Source organism: Gossypium hirsutum, chromosome D02 (assembly GCF_007990345.1).
Source record: "Gossypium hirsutum isolate 1008001.06 chromosome D02, Gossypium_hirsutum_v2.1, whole genome shotgun sequence".
Taxonomy (NCBI): Eukaryota; Viridiplantae; Streptophyta; class Magnoliopsida; order Malvales; family Malvaceae; genus Gossypium; species Gossypium hirsutum.
The window spans coordinates 62403976-62419637 of NC_053438.1; the positions used below are offsets into that span (position 1 = coordinate 62403976).

Genomic DNA, 15662 nt, shown 5'->3' on the forward strand with positions numbered 1-15662 from the left:
CCCAAAACTCTCCGTGTTGAACTTTAGAACCCAACTTTTGACACTTCCACTGCACAATGTGGGTGCCCAAATGGTTTTCATGGTCAAAATTCAATAAAATATTTCACCAGATATTTGCACTAAAAAATCATGTCTGTACTTGGATGATGATGATAATAATATAAGGTATTTGTAGAAGTTACGCTAGGTAGCTACATATATAGTAAAACAAAGCGATTATAAGAAGTAGGATATGGAATAAAATAGAAGCATGGTTAGTTTAGAAATACTAAATTCAAAATCTGGATATATCTAGCGTGCTTTTCTTTCTCTCTTGAGGGTCTTTCTGGGGTTAAATATGACGGTTGATTAATAGGTGGGGCATGCAATTATATTAATTAATAACTCATTCGGAGTAACTTGGTTTTTTTATTTATTTAAACTCTACCCTTTCAAATTATATATATTTTAACAAATTAGGTTATGGGAAATATGTTATAATAAAAACAAGCATGTTTTCTGTGCTTCCTTTTAATTTAACAATAACAATTGTGTTCTAAAATTTCAACTTCTGACATAGCCATAAACATAATTAAGCTCAATTTATAGAGGTCCAAAAAAATATGTTAACAGAGGATATAGTGATGGAGGTTGGTCACTGGGAGGAGGATAGAACTACATACCGTTCATATAAGAGTCAGGTTTTTACGCATCCATTTGAACTATCACATAAACACAACTTACAGATGAATCCCATAACCTTGAGTATATAGTGAATCATTGACCAATTGGCCAGGTCAAAGTTATCACGTTATTTACTTCAACCAGAAAATCCAAAGCCAAAAGATAAAACAATTTGGAATGAAGTGGGAACAGTTGGAAAATAAAATGGAATGTGTAGCTTGTTTTGGAAGAAACAGGAGACAAGTCAGTTCAAAAATGTAAAAATTCTACATAATAGATCAAACATATAAATATTTAATGGATAAGTTGTCTACTGATTACCCACAAACCTGTATTTTGTAACAATTAATTAGAAGATGGTGATGTAGTTCAATGGTAGATGACCCTTTAAATAAAAACTTGTTTGATCGGCTAAAGGCTCGGTCATTCCTAACAAAGACCAGCTTGCAGGTAATGTGTTGTTGAATCCTTTGACAACGGGTACCAGTTATCGGGGACGTTGTTCATCAGCAATCAGGGCAGGTCTAGGAACACGAAACCCACCAGAAAAACAGTGCAATTTTCTGCAAATCTTATTGCGCTAACTCTTCTAAAAGCAAGTGCGCGCAAGTTGTTGTATATTGACAATGACTCCAAGTAATAAATAATAGATTAATTAACAACCTGTCCACCTTATAAATAAAACTAAAATAATATTTAATAAAATTGAAATTCTGAGTTCCATATGGATTTTAGCTTGTTGGAGAATCGAATTTTGGAGTACTAGGGTTCCACCTTAAACTTTTCTACCGGCAATCTTATTGCTTGGTTCTTTGTCTGTATAGTGGCATTCTCAACCTGGGTTTCCTGCAATATGTAATTCCTTAGCTCTCTGCTCCGGTACATGTCTCAAGAGTGCATACACCAAGTGTTATGTACGGACTTTTATCGTCATAAAATTGAGATATATAACATGGCATGAACATGGATTTGTCGATACAATAATATATGATATTAACAATCCATGCAAGGCATGACAATAAATTTTTTTCTTTATAATACTTTTCATCCAATATAATTAATTTCTTCTAAAACCTATGAAATTTAAAAAAAAAATACAAAGAAAGAAGAACTTTCATCTTATATTCAATCGTGTCCAGGTTTGTTTCAATTGTGTCCAAGCATATCTTTACCGTGTATGTTTCTTTTTTGATGTCTTGCCCTGCAGTTCCGGATCTGTATATGGCGCCGTATTGAAAGTGTGCTTTTGTCGGATATGTATTTAACACGGCTAGTGGCGCCTTGCATGCTGTGTATGTCCTCCTTAGTTCATATGCAAGTGCTATATACCACCTCCAGAGGAACTCTGTATCGTAGATTGCTGCAAACCAAGGCCTAATTGTAGATCCAAGGTTTTACAGCTTTGCTTTGTTGGAGTGGAAGAAGAAGGCTTGAAAACAGGCCTGTTATCCCTTGATCTGTCACCTTGTATTAACGTGAACATGGATGAATCTCGTTGGAAAGGAATCATTTCAGACGGTAGGCTGTACAAATTCGATGCATGAGAGCCATTAAAATGGCTATCTTGCTCGAATTGACTGAAACTTATTTGAGATTCTTCGTAAGGAGTGAAATCAGCAGTAGCATAAGCGGGAGAATCATAGTACCATGGAGAGCCGAAACCAAGACTGTTCTGAAAAGGTTGAAGATAACAATTGAGGCTGGCCCTCTTGGCTTGAAGTTGCAATCTTTTCTTCTTCATCCTCTCTTTCTTGTGCGCATTTTGATGACCTCCAAGCGCCTGTGAGTTGGCGAATTCCTTGAAGCAATATTGGCACTCGAATTTCTTGTCGTCCGCCTCTACCATCGAGCTTTTCTCCTTGGCTGTAGAAGAAATGGTGTTGGATGAATTCACACTTTCATCACCTTCACCACAAACTTTCATGGAGTCGCCATTGCTGTTGCTCGGGTTGAGCTCAAACCCGAACAGTCTAAGCTTTTTCTCGACAGAGAATCCAGCTTGAGAATAACCATTTTCGCAATCACAGGCATCTTTTTCCATCTCTCTTGAAATTGAGGAAAGTATTGATGTATCTATGAGCCTATGACTATGAATTGTTTGGTTTGTCTACCTTTATATAGTAACTCTCCAATCTCTAAGGTTTCCAACAATTCAAAGCATCTTAAAGTGGAATAGTTTTATAATAATCATGAACAGCATAAACGTAAAAATGGGTCAATAGCAAAAAAAAAAAAAAAAGAAAGTCAGATCAGAGAAGCCGTCTGATTCAATACTATGGAAAAAGAATTTGTTATTGGTTTATAAAAATAAAAACAAAGCTGTCCATTTTGTAGTAGATATACACTTGAAACTTTCTCAATCAAAGAGGATTCAGTGTTTTCATTTTTAACGGTGAATTCTATGGTCTGTAAACCAATTTTAAATTAGATAAAGACAATCAATTATGGAAGCACTTGCACATTTAAAACAAATATTCCGTTCTCAAAGACAATATTAAAGTTACTTTTATAATAATCCCTAATTTAGCACAAAGTCAAAGAAAGAAGGGGACGTAATCTTCATGGTAGGAAGGGGTTGTAGCTTTTCAAGATATCCCAAATCCTCTACTGTTCTTAAACCCCCCATAAAATCCATTATCTTTTAAATCCAACTAATCTCTCAGTGGATTCATCATGTAATAATTAATAATGCTCTACCTCATCTCCAAGCTTATCAATTAATAATTTAGCAGCACTTTGTCATTGTAGGAAAATTTTCACAACAATATTTACAGAAAAAATTGATATTAAATCCAACGCGCTTTATTCATAAATAGGTATTGCTAGATCTATCACATATATTTAATTAATGCATAAATAATATTGTTGAGTTTCTGTAGCACTTGATGCAGCTTCCCTGTAATTACTAATAATCATTCTCCACCCACAAAGGTGTTTTTATTTTAGTTTTAGGAAAATATAAATAAAGTTGGGGTGATATGTCTAAATTGACCAAGTTTTGAGAAAGGGATTAAAATATTAAGAGTAGTTCGCTAAACAAGGGAATATAAAGAAGTGGGGAATGATGTAAGCATATATACTATAATGAATAGGGGTCTTGGATGAGATCTGGGCATATCTTCTTAGAGCAGGGAAAGCCTATATTTTATAGCAAAAGCATATGTTTTCAGGTGAATCAAGTCATCAACCCTATATTATTGTATTACATTATAAAAAAGCATTTGTGTTGGACAGTTGTTGTGGTTTTGGACCCCACTCTGTGTAGCTTTAGGGACAATTTTAGAAACTGTATTAGATTGTGTTGTTATTTCAATGTCTCCATAGCTTCTTCATCTTTCATTGGTCGAACAAGTCCACCAATAGATCTCTCTCATGCTACCCAAATCCCCACTTCTTTATTTCTTTTTTCCAAACCTATTCAAATTGCTTTCTTGCTTTTGGACATAGGCATGCTTTCATTGATTCCTCTATACTATTATCGTATATAAATTGTCAATATTGTACCAAATAAAATTAAAAGTGTATCAACTATTAATTAATTCAATTCATTGAGCTTTAAATTAATATTGGTATTACTTTTATATTGAATTGTGGGGATTTTTTTTTTTAAATAGTTGTCATAAAGCATTTTGAGTATCCTAACATGTGGAATAAACTGAGGCCATTGTGAAGGAAAATGGGTTATGGTGGCAAAGTGGGTGGGTGGGTTGATTGATTGATTTCAGCTGGTTTCAATTCATTTTATCCCCTGCTTTGATAGAGGATCAAAAGGTGGCCCACCCCTCCCAAATTCCTGTTTCCATCCAATCTTCTCTTCTAGACAACTCCAAAAAGCGTTTTATTATCTTTAAAGAAACCCACAAAGAATGCCAAGATTGACTAAGGCAAACCTTGAATAAATAAAATATCCCTAATATTTAAGTTGATTTAACAAATACTTGAGCTACATATGATATTATTATCTCTAAAAGAAAGTTTCCAATGTGTTTCCACCACTTAATTGAATTTTTTGATGCAAAAGCTAAGCTCACTGTGTATTAATGAAATAAGCTCACTTTGAGGAAGTTCATAATGTAAGTTGCACCATCTTGGAGAAGGGACTGGTGGCTTAAAGTGGAAACTTCCCAGTAATGGAAAAGGAGGAAGGAAGCAGAGGGAACTGAGGCTAATGGTGGAGAATTGCAGGTGTGGGAAGGCACTAGGAAATTCATCCAGCTGGTGGAATACTTGAATAAACATGTAACATAAGCTATACCCATTTTTCAACTTTACTGTTATTTGTAAACTAAATGACAAGTTGAAACAACAGTGAAAGCAATAAATTAATGATAAAGCTGCCACCAAACGTAATATAACAAACAGTAATTTCACATGTTGATTGTTTACTACATATATCAAACTATAAATCAAAGCATAGTGCTGATGGTGATAAAGACATGGCAAACTGTGATTGCTGGTTGTTGCAACATTAGTAGTTGGGGGTTACACATTCATGGAGGTACTAAATCATCACTTCCAAATTAGTGGAACCAATATTCATTCCTAATAATAAGCTTACATGTAACCATATGCATGTGAATTCCATTCGTATGAAATTACGGCGTTGGAATTTGAGATAAATGTGGAATATAGAAATTTATTTGATAAAAACATTTTCAATATTGTTATTTGAGATGATCAAATAAATCACAAAGTAGCTTTTCAGAAGATCAATATCCTTGGTCAACTGAATTCTCTTAGACTACATCTTGGATTAAAATTGCTTTAGGAAATGTTGGGAATGAAGTGTTTTCAAAAGAATTCCACAAGTCTCTTGGATTTTGTTTATAAGCCATAATGTGTCATTGGACTTCAAGGGCTAGTAGAAAAGAGGGGTTTACATGCATGAGAATTAAGCTTGAAAGTCTAGTATGGTGCAAATTGATTGATTCCTCCCTCCCTAGCCAAATTGTTTTAATTTCCAGAAATTGATCAAAATCTTTACTAGCTGTAACTCCTTACATTCACTCAAGTAGCCGTCATTACTTCCTTTATCCTCTCAATCAGCCGTTGCAAAATAGCCATTGCTATTATTACAATTTTATTTTATTTTTATATTTTGCAGTCCAAAGGGCTTATTCTGAAAAGCCACTTCTTCTGAACAAATTATGTTCATGAAATTAATCAAAATCTATTAAGTATGGGTCAACTGATCGAAAAAGGTTTCAAAGTGATTTTCAAAGACAAACACTATAGGATCAAAGGTCCAGCTTGTTAGGAGATGCTCAGAGTCATGATGAGAGGCAAAAGCTTTTCTTTGGACCCGGTGGAGAATAAACAGGTCAGTATGGTAAACAAACCAGGTTGCCATTTCCTAAGACTACTTGGAGAGCAATTCAGAAGCTATAGCTACTTCATACAGGTTTGTCTGTGCCTTAAAGAACACCTGCCCTCAAAGGTAGCCTTTATTACATTGCCTTAATTGATGATTTAACTAGAATGTGTTGGATTTTCATTTTGAAGTTCAAGTCAGAAGCAGTTGCAAGATTCTCAAGTTTAAGGCATTAGATAACGGCAAGGATTATACTTCAGAACATTTTAATCTATTTTGTGAGAAGGTTGCTATTGAACACTTACTACCCCCCACTCCACAGCAAAATGGAGTCGATGAAAGAAAGAATAGATCCATCTTGGAGATGACCATGTGCATGTTGCATGAAAAAGAATTATCAAGGAAATTTTTGGGCTGAGGCTGGAAACACTACTATATTTCTTCAAAATAGGCTTTCCACTAGAGAAGTGAAGGATTAGACTCCATTCAAGGCTTAGTATAAGTATAAACCTTCTTTGAAATTTCTTAAAAGTATTTGGGTGTTTGTACTTTACCCATGTGCCTCAAGTTAAGCGAGACAAATTAGATAACAAGGGTATTCCAAGCATTTTTGTAGATTATAGCACAATCTGCTTTTTATCCTTAAACAAGAAACCTTTTTAATAAGCAGAGATATGCATTTTATGAAGAATGAGTAGTAGAGCTGGAAAGATTCAAATGGTGTCCAAAATATAAGTACTTGGCCAAATTCTATTCAACTGATGGATGAACCTCTTGTCAAGGGTACATGGTTGCTTTCTAATTTCTATCAAAAGTGCAATGTTGCTGTATGTGAACTTGCAGAGTATGATGAGGTAGAAAAGGATAAAAAATGGATAGCTGCAATGTAGGAGCTATCCTTGATTGAAAAATATATTACTTTAGAGTTAGTTGATAGACCACAGGATAGAAAAGTGATTGGGGTAAAACACCAAGTTGAATGTTGATGGCTCTCTCAATAAGTACAAAGCCATGCTCGTGATTGTTACGTCTCAAATTGAGACATAACATACGTCACAAATCTATGAAATAAAATCTCACAAATATGCAATATTAACACCAAGTAACAAAGCTGGAATAAACCAAAACATTTAAAATAAAAATCATAGTTATAATTTCATAAAACAATTATAAATTTTTATTTTGAAAATAAGCTTCGAAATATGTATAAAATTAAGAAATACAACTTACACTTTTAATGGTCTAGTAGTATTGAAAATCTAAAACTTTGAAATGTCTTGAAAAATTTTCTAAAGAGATGCAATAATATCTTTATTTATCACACCTTAGATTTTCCACCTTCACGAATAAAATCTGAATCTATAAAAATATTAAAAAAGAGAGTAAGTTTAACTACTAAGTAACTAACATTTCCTTTGGTTGGGTTAAGCAAGTACAAAAACATTTAGGCTAAATATTGTATTGAAAATACGTAATTGAAAATTTTATGGGTAATCTATGATAGTATAATTCCAAACATAGTTCATGTCAAAGAAATAATTAAGACAAATTAATAATTTCTAAATTCACTAGTAGAGAAAAATAAACTCCCTTTTTATCGCTATGGTACCCTTAACCTCGGCTACAAGGGTAAAAACCACAATTAACCTAGTGGCAATGGGTTGAAACAAAAATCAATTCACCCCATAGCAATGGATCAAAAACCACTATTCTAAATTAGTGTCACGGTTGAAACCGGTTTCGAAGCACAAAACACATGTTGCCATTACCAATGTCTAACCCCCATTCGCAGGATAGGAATATGGCATTTTAGGAGCAAATTCAAAGCCAGAAAATTAGATTACTTGTAATGTTTCAAATATACATCAAACATACTTCATTTATAAAGGCATAATTCAATATTATACTTTTTGAAAACACTTTTTTTTATATATATACCAAAATATAATTTGAGTAGCATAAGTATACCGAAACCACAATAATCATAATAGCCTGCTTAACCCAATTTTTATAAAAACATGGACAAAAATATTATAAGGTATAGGTTTCATGATAATCCTAAAACATTTCAATTGTATGGTAAATCCCTTCAGGCTAAGACATAATTAAATAATTTAATAAAGACTTAATTCACGATTTAACTCCTAAGATATACCCTTTTTATGCCTAAATTTTTTTTGTCCAATTAAATGAAATAAAAATAACCACATGCATGGCACATTCTGTCACAAAAAAAAAAAGTAAAAGCTAAAATAAGTTTCTTTTTAAAACTTACTCTTTCTCTCTCCATATTTTCCTTTGATCATTTCATACCCTTCCTCCAATCAATTTCTTTTGTTTCATTCCCTTCCACCTTTCATAATTTATTTTCTTTCTCCTTCTTTCATCTTCTTCACTGCAACTCCATCACCATTTTCTTCACTGCAATAGAGATGCAAAAACGCCATGAATTTGGAAGTAATCATAAACATCCAATGTTGAAGAGTATTACCATAAAATTCATACAGCAGTTGACATCCAAATCCTTTGGAAATAAGTTCTCAACGGCAACCTTAAAATATTTTCAAAATTACAGATGAAAGCCCCAAAACCCTACTGCAATATTTATTGATAAAAAATAAACAGAGCTAGAAATTCATAAATCAGGCAACCTCCAAAAAAAAAACACCTTAAAATCTCAAACTCAAAACAAGTAATGAGTAACAATTTATGGAATTAAAACCATTTAAGTTCTCACCTTAACTGAGAACAGGGCAATGAATTCACTAAAATAGATAGGCTAGGAGAAAAGTTAAACTCTTTTCAACAAGGATTGAATTTTGTTGAAAAGATTAAAAACACTTTGAATGATTGTGAAAATTCCTCTATATTATTGAAACTGATAGTACATTCTATATTTATAAAGTCTTGACTAACTAACTAACTTTACATATAACTGACTCTAACCACCTTACTAACCTCTTTGCTTCTTAATATCTCAACACTCCCCCTCAAGTTGAGGGTTGGTATAAATCTTTAACCCCCAACTTGGACACTAAATACTCATGCTGTTTAACACCTAGGGCCTTTGTCATCAAATCAGCAAGTTGTTCAGTTGTTCCCACATACTGCATTTGAATCAATCCATCTTTGATTTTATCTCGTACAAAATGACAATCGATCTCTATATGCTTAGTTCGTTCATGAAACACCGGATTGGCTGCAATCTGTAAAGCTGCCTTGCTGTCTGAAAATACCACAGACTTAGTTGGTTGATTAAGACTTATTTCTTCTAACAATCCATTCAACAAAATAGCTTCTGCCACTACTACCGCCATACTTCTGTATTCAGCTTCTGCTGATGATCGAGAGACTGTGGTTTGTTTTTTTTTACTTCCACGATATAAGAGACTCTCCAAGTTTAACGCAGAAACCTGTCACTGATCGCCTAGACATAGGGCATGAAGCCCAATCGGAATCACAAAAAGAAACCATCTGCAGTTTGCTAGCTGCAGACAACAAAATGCCTTGACCAGGGCTTTTCCTTATGTACCGTACCACCCAGATAGCAGCCTCCAAATGCGAATTTTTCGGTCTGTGCATAAACTGACTTAAATGTTGAACTGCAAACATTATATCTGGTCGTGTATTGGTCAGATACAACAGCCTTCCCAAAAGCCTTTGATATATCGAAACATTTGGAATTAAATCATCTTTTTCAGCCACTGTCGGCACAGACTCGTCATATTTGACCGATGTAAGTTTTTGATTCTACTCAAGTGGTGTACTTACTGATTTCGCTTCTCCTAGACCCAGATCAGCTATCAACTCCAGGGCATATTTCTTTTGGTTCAATACAACTCCTTCACTTGACCTCATCACTTCTATTCCCAGAAAATACTTAAGCATTCCTAAATCCTTCATCTTAAAACTCTGATGCAGAATCTGTTTTAGTTCATTGATCATGTCAATGTTGCTTCTTGTAATTAACAAATCGTCAACATAGATGAGCAAGATAACTATGTTACCCTCACTCCTTTTTGTGAACAATGAATAATCATATTTGCTTTGTGCATAGCCTCCCTGCGTTAGCGCCTCAGTGAGTTTTAAATTCCATTGTCGAGAAGCTTGCTTCAGGCCATATAGTGATTTACGCAGCCGACATACCCGAGATTCCCCCTGGCTGCGAAAACTATCTGGAAGGTCCATATAGACCTCTTCGAACAAATTCCCTTGCAGAAACGAATTATACACATCCATCTGAAAAAGAGGCCAATCAGATGATGCTGCCAAGCTAATCACAGTTCTAACAGTGACATGTTTCACCACAGGGAAAAAAGTCTCCTGAAAATCTATACTCGCTTGCTGATTATAGCCTTTCCCAACCAGTCGAGCTTTAAACCTTTCCATCGAGCCATCAGACTTATACTTGATTTTATAAACCCATTTACACCCAATGGGAACAACACCAGTAAGTAAAGAGACTACCTCCCAAGTACCATTGTCCTCCAAAGCTCAAATCTCCTGTTGCATAGCATTGACCCATCTTGGATCCGAAATGGCCTCCGCATAGGTTCGAGGTTCAATCAAAGAAGAAATATGGGCTGCAAAGGACTGAGTATGACTAGGCAAATGGGAGGATGAATAAACATGAGAAATAGGAAACATACCTGTAGTATAAGACGCGGAAGACTGGTTAGAGCAGACATAATCTTTCATCCAAGTAGGTGTTTTAACAGACCGTGTAGTGCGACGTAGGGATGTATTAGTAGGTATGATAGGAATAGAAGGATGGGAAGGGGATACTGACTTACTAGAGGGAGAAATATTAAGAGAAGGTGATGGCTCAAGGTGAAGAAAAATAGAATTATCAGTGTCAGGAAAAGGTAAAAACTGTTGGGTAGGAAAAGCAAAAGGAAATATAGTCTCATGAAAAACAACATCACGATTAACAAAACTTTTTTTCGATTCAAGACTAAAGAATAAGTAACCTTTCTGTACAGGTGAATAACCCATAAAAACAGATGGAATAGCCTTAGGAGAAAACTTATCATGATAGTTAGGAACTGTAGCATAAGCTAGGCAACCAAAAACTTTCAGCCGAGAAAAATCAGGGGCAATTTTATGCAAGAGTTCAAAAGGGCATTTCCAATTTAAAACAGGAGTAGGTAAACAATTAACTAAAAAACAAGCAGTAAGAATGCATTCACCCCAAAATTTGCTAGGCATGTGGGACTGGAATTTTAATGACAGGGCTACTTCCAGCAAATGTCGATGTTTTCGTTCCGTAATTCCAATTTAAAACAGGAGTAGGTAAACAATTAACTAAAAAACAAGCAGTAAGAATGCATTCACCCCAAAATTTGCTAGGCATGTGGGACTGGAATTTTAATGACAGGGCTACTTTCAGCAAATGTCGATGTTTTCGTTTCGCAATTCCATTCTGTTGAGGAGTATAAACACAGAAACTCTGATGAAGAATACCATTCATATGAAAAAATTTATTGCACTCATTTTTAAAAAATTCAGTCCCATTATCACTACGAATAGTCTTAATTGTGGTGGAAAACTGATTTTTTACTAAGACAGAATTGTTTGAGAGAAATAAGTGCATCACTTTTATTTCGTAACAAGTAAACCCATGTCATTCGGGTATGATCGTCAACAATTGTGAGAAAAAACCGATGACCACTATGAGTAGAAACTCGATAGGGTCCCCACAAGTCAATATGAACAAGAGAAAAAGCCTCACAGACATGAGTCATATGTACAGGAAATGGAAGACTAGTTTGTTTAGCAAGCGGACAGACAGAGCATTTTTTTATACTATTTATATCTGAAACTGTACAAGAAAGGTTAGGAACCTTATTTAGTCTTGAAACTGAAGCATGGCCAAAACGGGTATGCCAAAGAAATGACGAGTCAACAGAAGAAACAACTGCTACACTGGGTGAATCCACACTAGTCTGTCGAGATGGGTCAAGGATTTAAAGACCACATCGTGCTCTACCAATCCCCCTCATCTTTCCACTGGAGAGATCCTGTATAAGACAAAATTGGGGGTAAAAAGAAACAACACAATTAAGGTTATTAGTAAGTTTTGAAACAGACAGAAGATTATAGTGAAAATTAGGGACATAAAGAACTTTGGTTAACTGTAAATTAGGTAAAATATTACAAGTACCAACATGGGTAATGGAAACAGAAGAACCATTTGGAAGTCGAACACAAGATGAACCCAATGCACATTCAACAGGCGATTCTAAGAATTGAAGATCAGACAGTATATGATCAGTAGCACCAATATCTACAATCCACTTGTGAACAATGTTAACCATACCTGCTAAACTGGCAGCTGTTTCAACAGCAGGTTCTTTACTCAGTAAATTCATTATTTGGCGATATTGTTCCTGTGTAAACATCGGCATCTGTGGACTAGAACCAAGGGAATCCACAACTTCATTGCCATGTGCAGGAATAGCAGCAACAACGTTATTCACAACAGAATCCGAGCCAGTATTTGCTTTCCTCTTTGTGAATTTAAAGTCTGCAGGGTAACCAACTAATCTGTAGCAATTCTCCCCTTTATGTCCCTTAATTTTACAATGATCACAAGTGCCAAAAAAGCGCTTCTTCTGTACCATTTGAACCGAAGAAAAAGGAATCGAATCGACTCCAATATTACTAGAATTGTGTTTTCTCTGCGACTCTTCTTGCATAAGCATCGAGTAGGCATTATTAACAGTAGGTAAATGATCCATTAACAAAATTTGACTCCGCACAGCATTATAAGTCTCATTCAAGCCCATAAGAAACTGAAACAAATTCTGTTGTTATACAAGAGTACCATTCTATCGAGACTGAATACACCCACAAGAAGATGTCGGCACCAGTGCATTGTACTCATCCCAAAGTAACCTAAGCTTTGTAAAATATGTCAAGATGGAGGCCGTACCTTGAAGATGAGAAGCAATCTCACAGTGCAAGAAATAAATTCTTGAGTCATCAACTTTGTGGAATCGCTCACTAAGATCAGTCCAAACGGCTGCTGCACTTGACGCAAACACAATTCCGGCCTAAAGTTCTTTACTGACAGTATTGAGTATCCAAGAGAGCACAATCGCGTTACACCTCTCCCACTGGTAACCCATTTCTTTTGGCAATGAATCTTTAGAACACGTGCCATCCACCAGCCCCAATTTGTTTTTTGCTAACAGTGCAATCTTCATCGTTTGACTCCAAACATTATAATTTTCAACATCGAGTAACTGATGCGGAACTAACAAAGTTCCTGGGGTGTCAGATGGATGCAAATATAGTGGGTGATTGAAGTCAATGGTTGATTCAGAGGGATTCATGATAATTCACTGCCTCTGCTATTCAAAAAAAAACACACCAATAAGCAACGAACAAGGAGAAGGAACAGATTGATCAATTTGGGGAAGAAAACCCTAGACTACTAACCCAGTTGGGGATAAATGACCAAATTTGGGCTTCCGACTTACTTCACAAGCCCAATGAACATTTGGCATAGGCACACAACAGCAATCAACTAGTTAACTAAGACTGTTCATCAAACCTTGGCTAACAACGACAGAAAAAACCACCAGAATGACCGCAACTATTGACCAGCAAGCAGCAACGGAGCTATTACCGGAAAGATAAAGATCGTCGGAGATCTGATACCATGTTGAAAAGATTAAAAACACTTTGAATGATTGTGAAAATTCCTCTATATTATAGAAACTGATAGTACATTCTATATTTATAAAGTCTTGACTAACTAACTTTACATATAACTGACTCTAACCACCTTACTAACCTCTTTGCTTCTTAATATCTCAACAAATTTTGATGATAAAAAAGCAACGGTTAACCTTTAAACATATCTAGGTTTGCGAAGTTTGGCCAAAAAAGTAATAATTTAATAGGAAATGGTATAAACACATGAGAATGAGAATGTAATACTGCAATAATTAATTGTATTTATGAATTAATGATTATTAAAAAGAGAGCTCACTGTTTGGCGCTTGTTCTATAGATTCCAAGCAAAGCCAGAGTATATATATAATTAAAAAGATTTTTTTTTATTTTTTTCCGGTCAAAATGGAGAGGATGTGCCAAGCGATTTATTTTTATTCACTAAACCTTTTTTTTAATTTCCTTTTAAAAAAAAGGATAAACTACCAAAATAGTCACTTTTGTTTGCCTTAGGTTACATTTTAGTCACTTATGTTTGAAATATTACGTTTTAGTCACTTACGTTATCATGTTGTAACATTTTAGTCACTGAGTCGTTAATTGTCGACAATGGTGTAACGGTAAGTTGATGTGGCACGTTAAATCATCATTTCAAACGAAAATTTTAGGTTAAATTCTATAATTGGTCCCTATATTTTTTCATTTTCAACAATTTAAAAAATTTCTTTTATGTTCTTCTAACTTTTTTTTCCTTTCTCTTATGCTTCTCCCTCTATTTTTCTCTCTTCTTCATTTCTTTTAACATAGTTTTTCTATGCTTTCCATTTGTAACTAAAAATTAAATTGTTCAAAAAATAAAACATAGAAAAACTACGTTGAAAGAAATGGAGAAGGGAGGAAAACAAAAGGAGAAGCATAAGAGAATGGAAAAGAAAGAAAGTTAAAAAAACATAAAAGAAAAAATTAAATTGCTCCAAACGAAAAAATATGGGGACCGATTGTATAAATTAACTTAGAATTTTTGTTTGAAATGATAATTTAACGTGCCACATCAGTTTACTGTTACATCGTTAATAGAAACTAACAGCTCGGTGACTAAAATGTTACAACATGATAACATAAGTGACTAAAACATAACATTTCAAACATAAGTGACTAAAATGTAACTTGAGCCAAACAAAAGTGACTGTTTTGGTAGTTTACCCTAAAAAAAACTAGAAATCATAACATTTTTATATATATTTTTGTGATAAGACAAACAAAATGATTATACACTTCTAATCTAAACTAAAGGAATATCTTCGACTAAATGAAGATCCTTATTCCTGTCAAAAGCTATCTTAGTAATATAATCAACTTCAAAATTCATTTCGCGAGGAATATACTCAAGCTTCCATTGACCAATGTCTAACAAGTTCTGTTGAATGTGTTGGATAAATGCTGAAGAAGATGTCGTGAAGAAGGATTCCTGAATAGCTCGAAAGGCTTCTTGACTATCTGTTTTGATCAACAATCCATCATACTTTCAACTTTTTAAAATCTTCAAGCTATCAAGAATGCCCCAAAATTTCGTATTAAATACCGAACAGCAACCCAAACTCCTGTTAAACCCAAGGATCCAAGCCCCATTACGATCCTTCAATACCTCTCTAGCGGTGGCCAACTTAGAATTTAACTTCACAGCTCCATCCGTATTCAAAATGACCCAATTACCTTCCTCAATAATTGACATCTCGGTACTCAGCCCCATAGAATGCGGTGCCTTTTGAGAAGAGGTATATTGCAAGGCCCAACTGTATGATGTTTTGATTATTTCATCAATGCTCCACTGAATTCCTTAAAATATGAGAAGATTTAGGTTCTTCCAAATATGCCACACTATTAGGCCAAAGAATCACTACCAATCCACATCTCTTAAGGAAAGTCTATATCGATTCCCTAAATTGGATTCAAGCCATTCTTGTAGGTTTCCTGAAAAAAATTGTCATACTTTTCCACTGGTATAAGT

The 15662-nt window shown here is 34.7% G+C and overlaps 2 protein-coding genes across 2 annotated transcripts; both read right to left on the minus strand.

Moving 5' to 3' along the window:
• Window positions 1-1549: 1549 nt before the first annotated feature.
• Window positions 1550-3061, minus strand: LOC107909621 (zinc finger protein 5). The gene has a single exon (XM_016837220.2). It carries the CDS (start codon window positions 2702-2704, stop codon window positions 1985-1987), a length of 720 nt encoding a protein of 239 aa, XP_016692709.1. The 5' UTR covers window positions 2705-3061; the 3' UTR covers window positions 1550-1984.
• Window positions 3062-14936: 11875 nt separating this feature from the next.
• Window positions 14937-15386, minus strand: LOC107907849 (uncharacterized). Its single transcript, XM_016835161.1, has 2 exons — window positions 15242-15386; window positions 14937-15151 (listed from the first exon to the last, which is right to left on the minus strand). Exons 1-2 carry the CDS (start codon window positions 15384-15386, stop codon window positions 14937-14939), a joined length of 360 nt encoding a protein of 119 aa, XP_016690650.1.
• Between the last annotated feature and the right edge of the window lie 276 nt (window positions 15387-15662).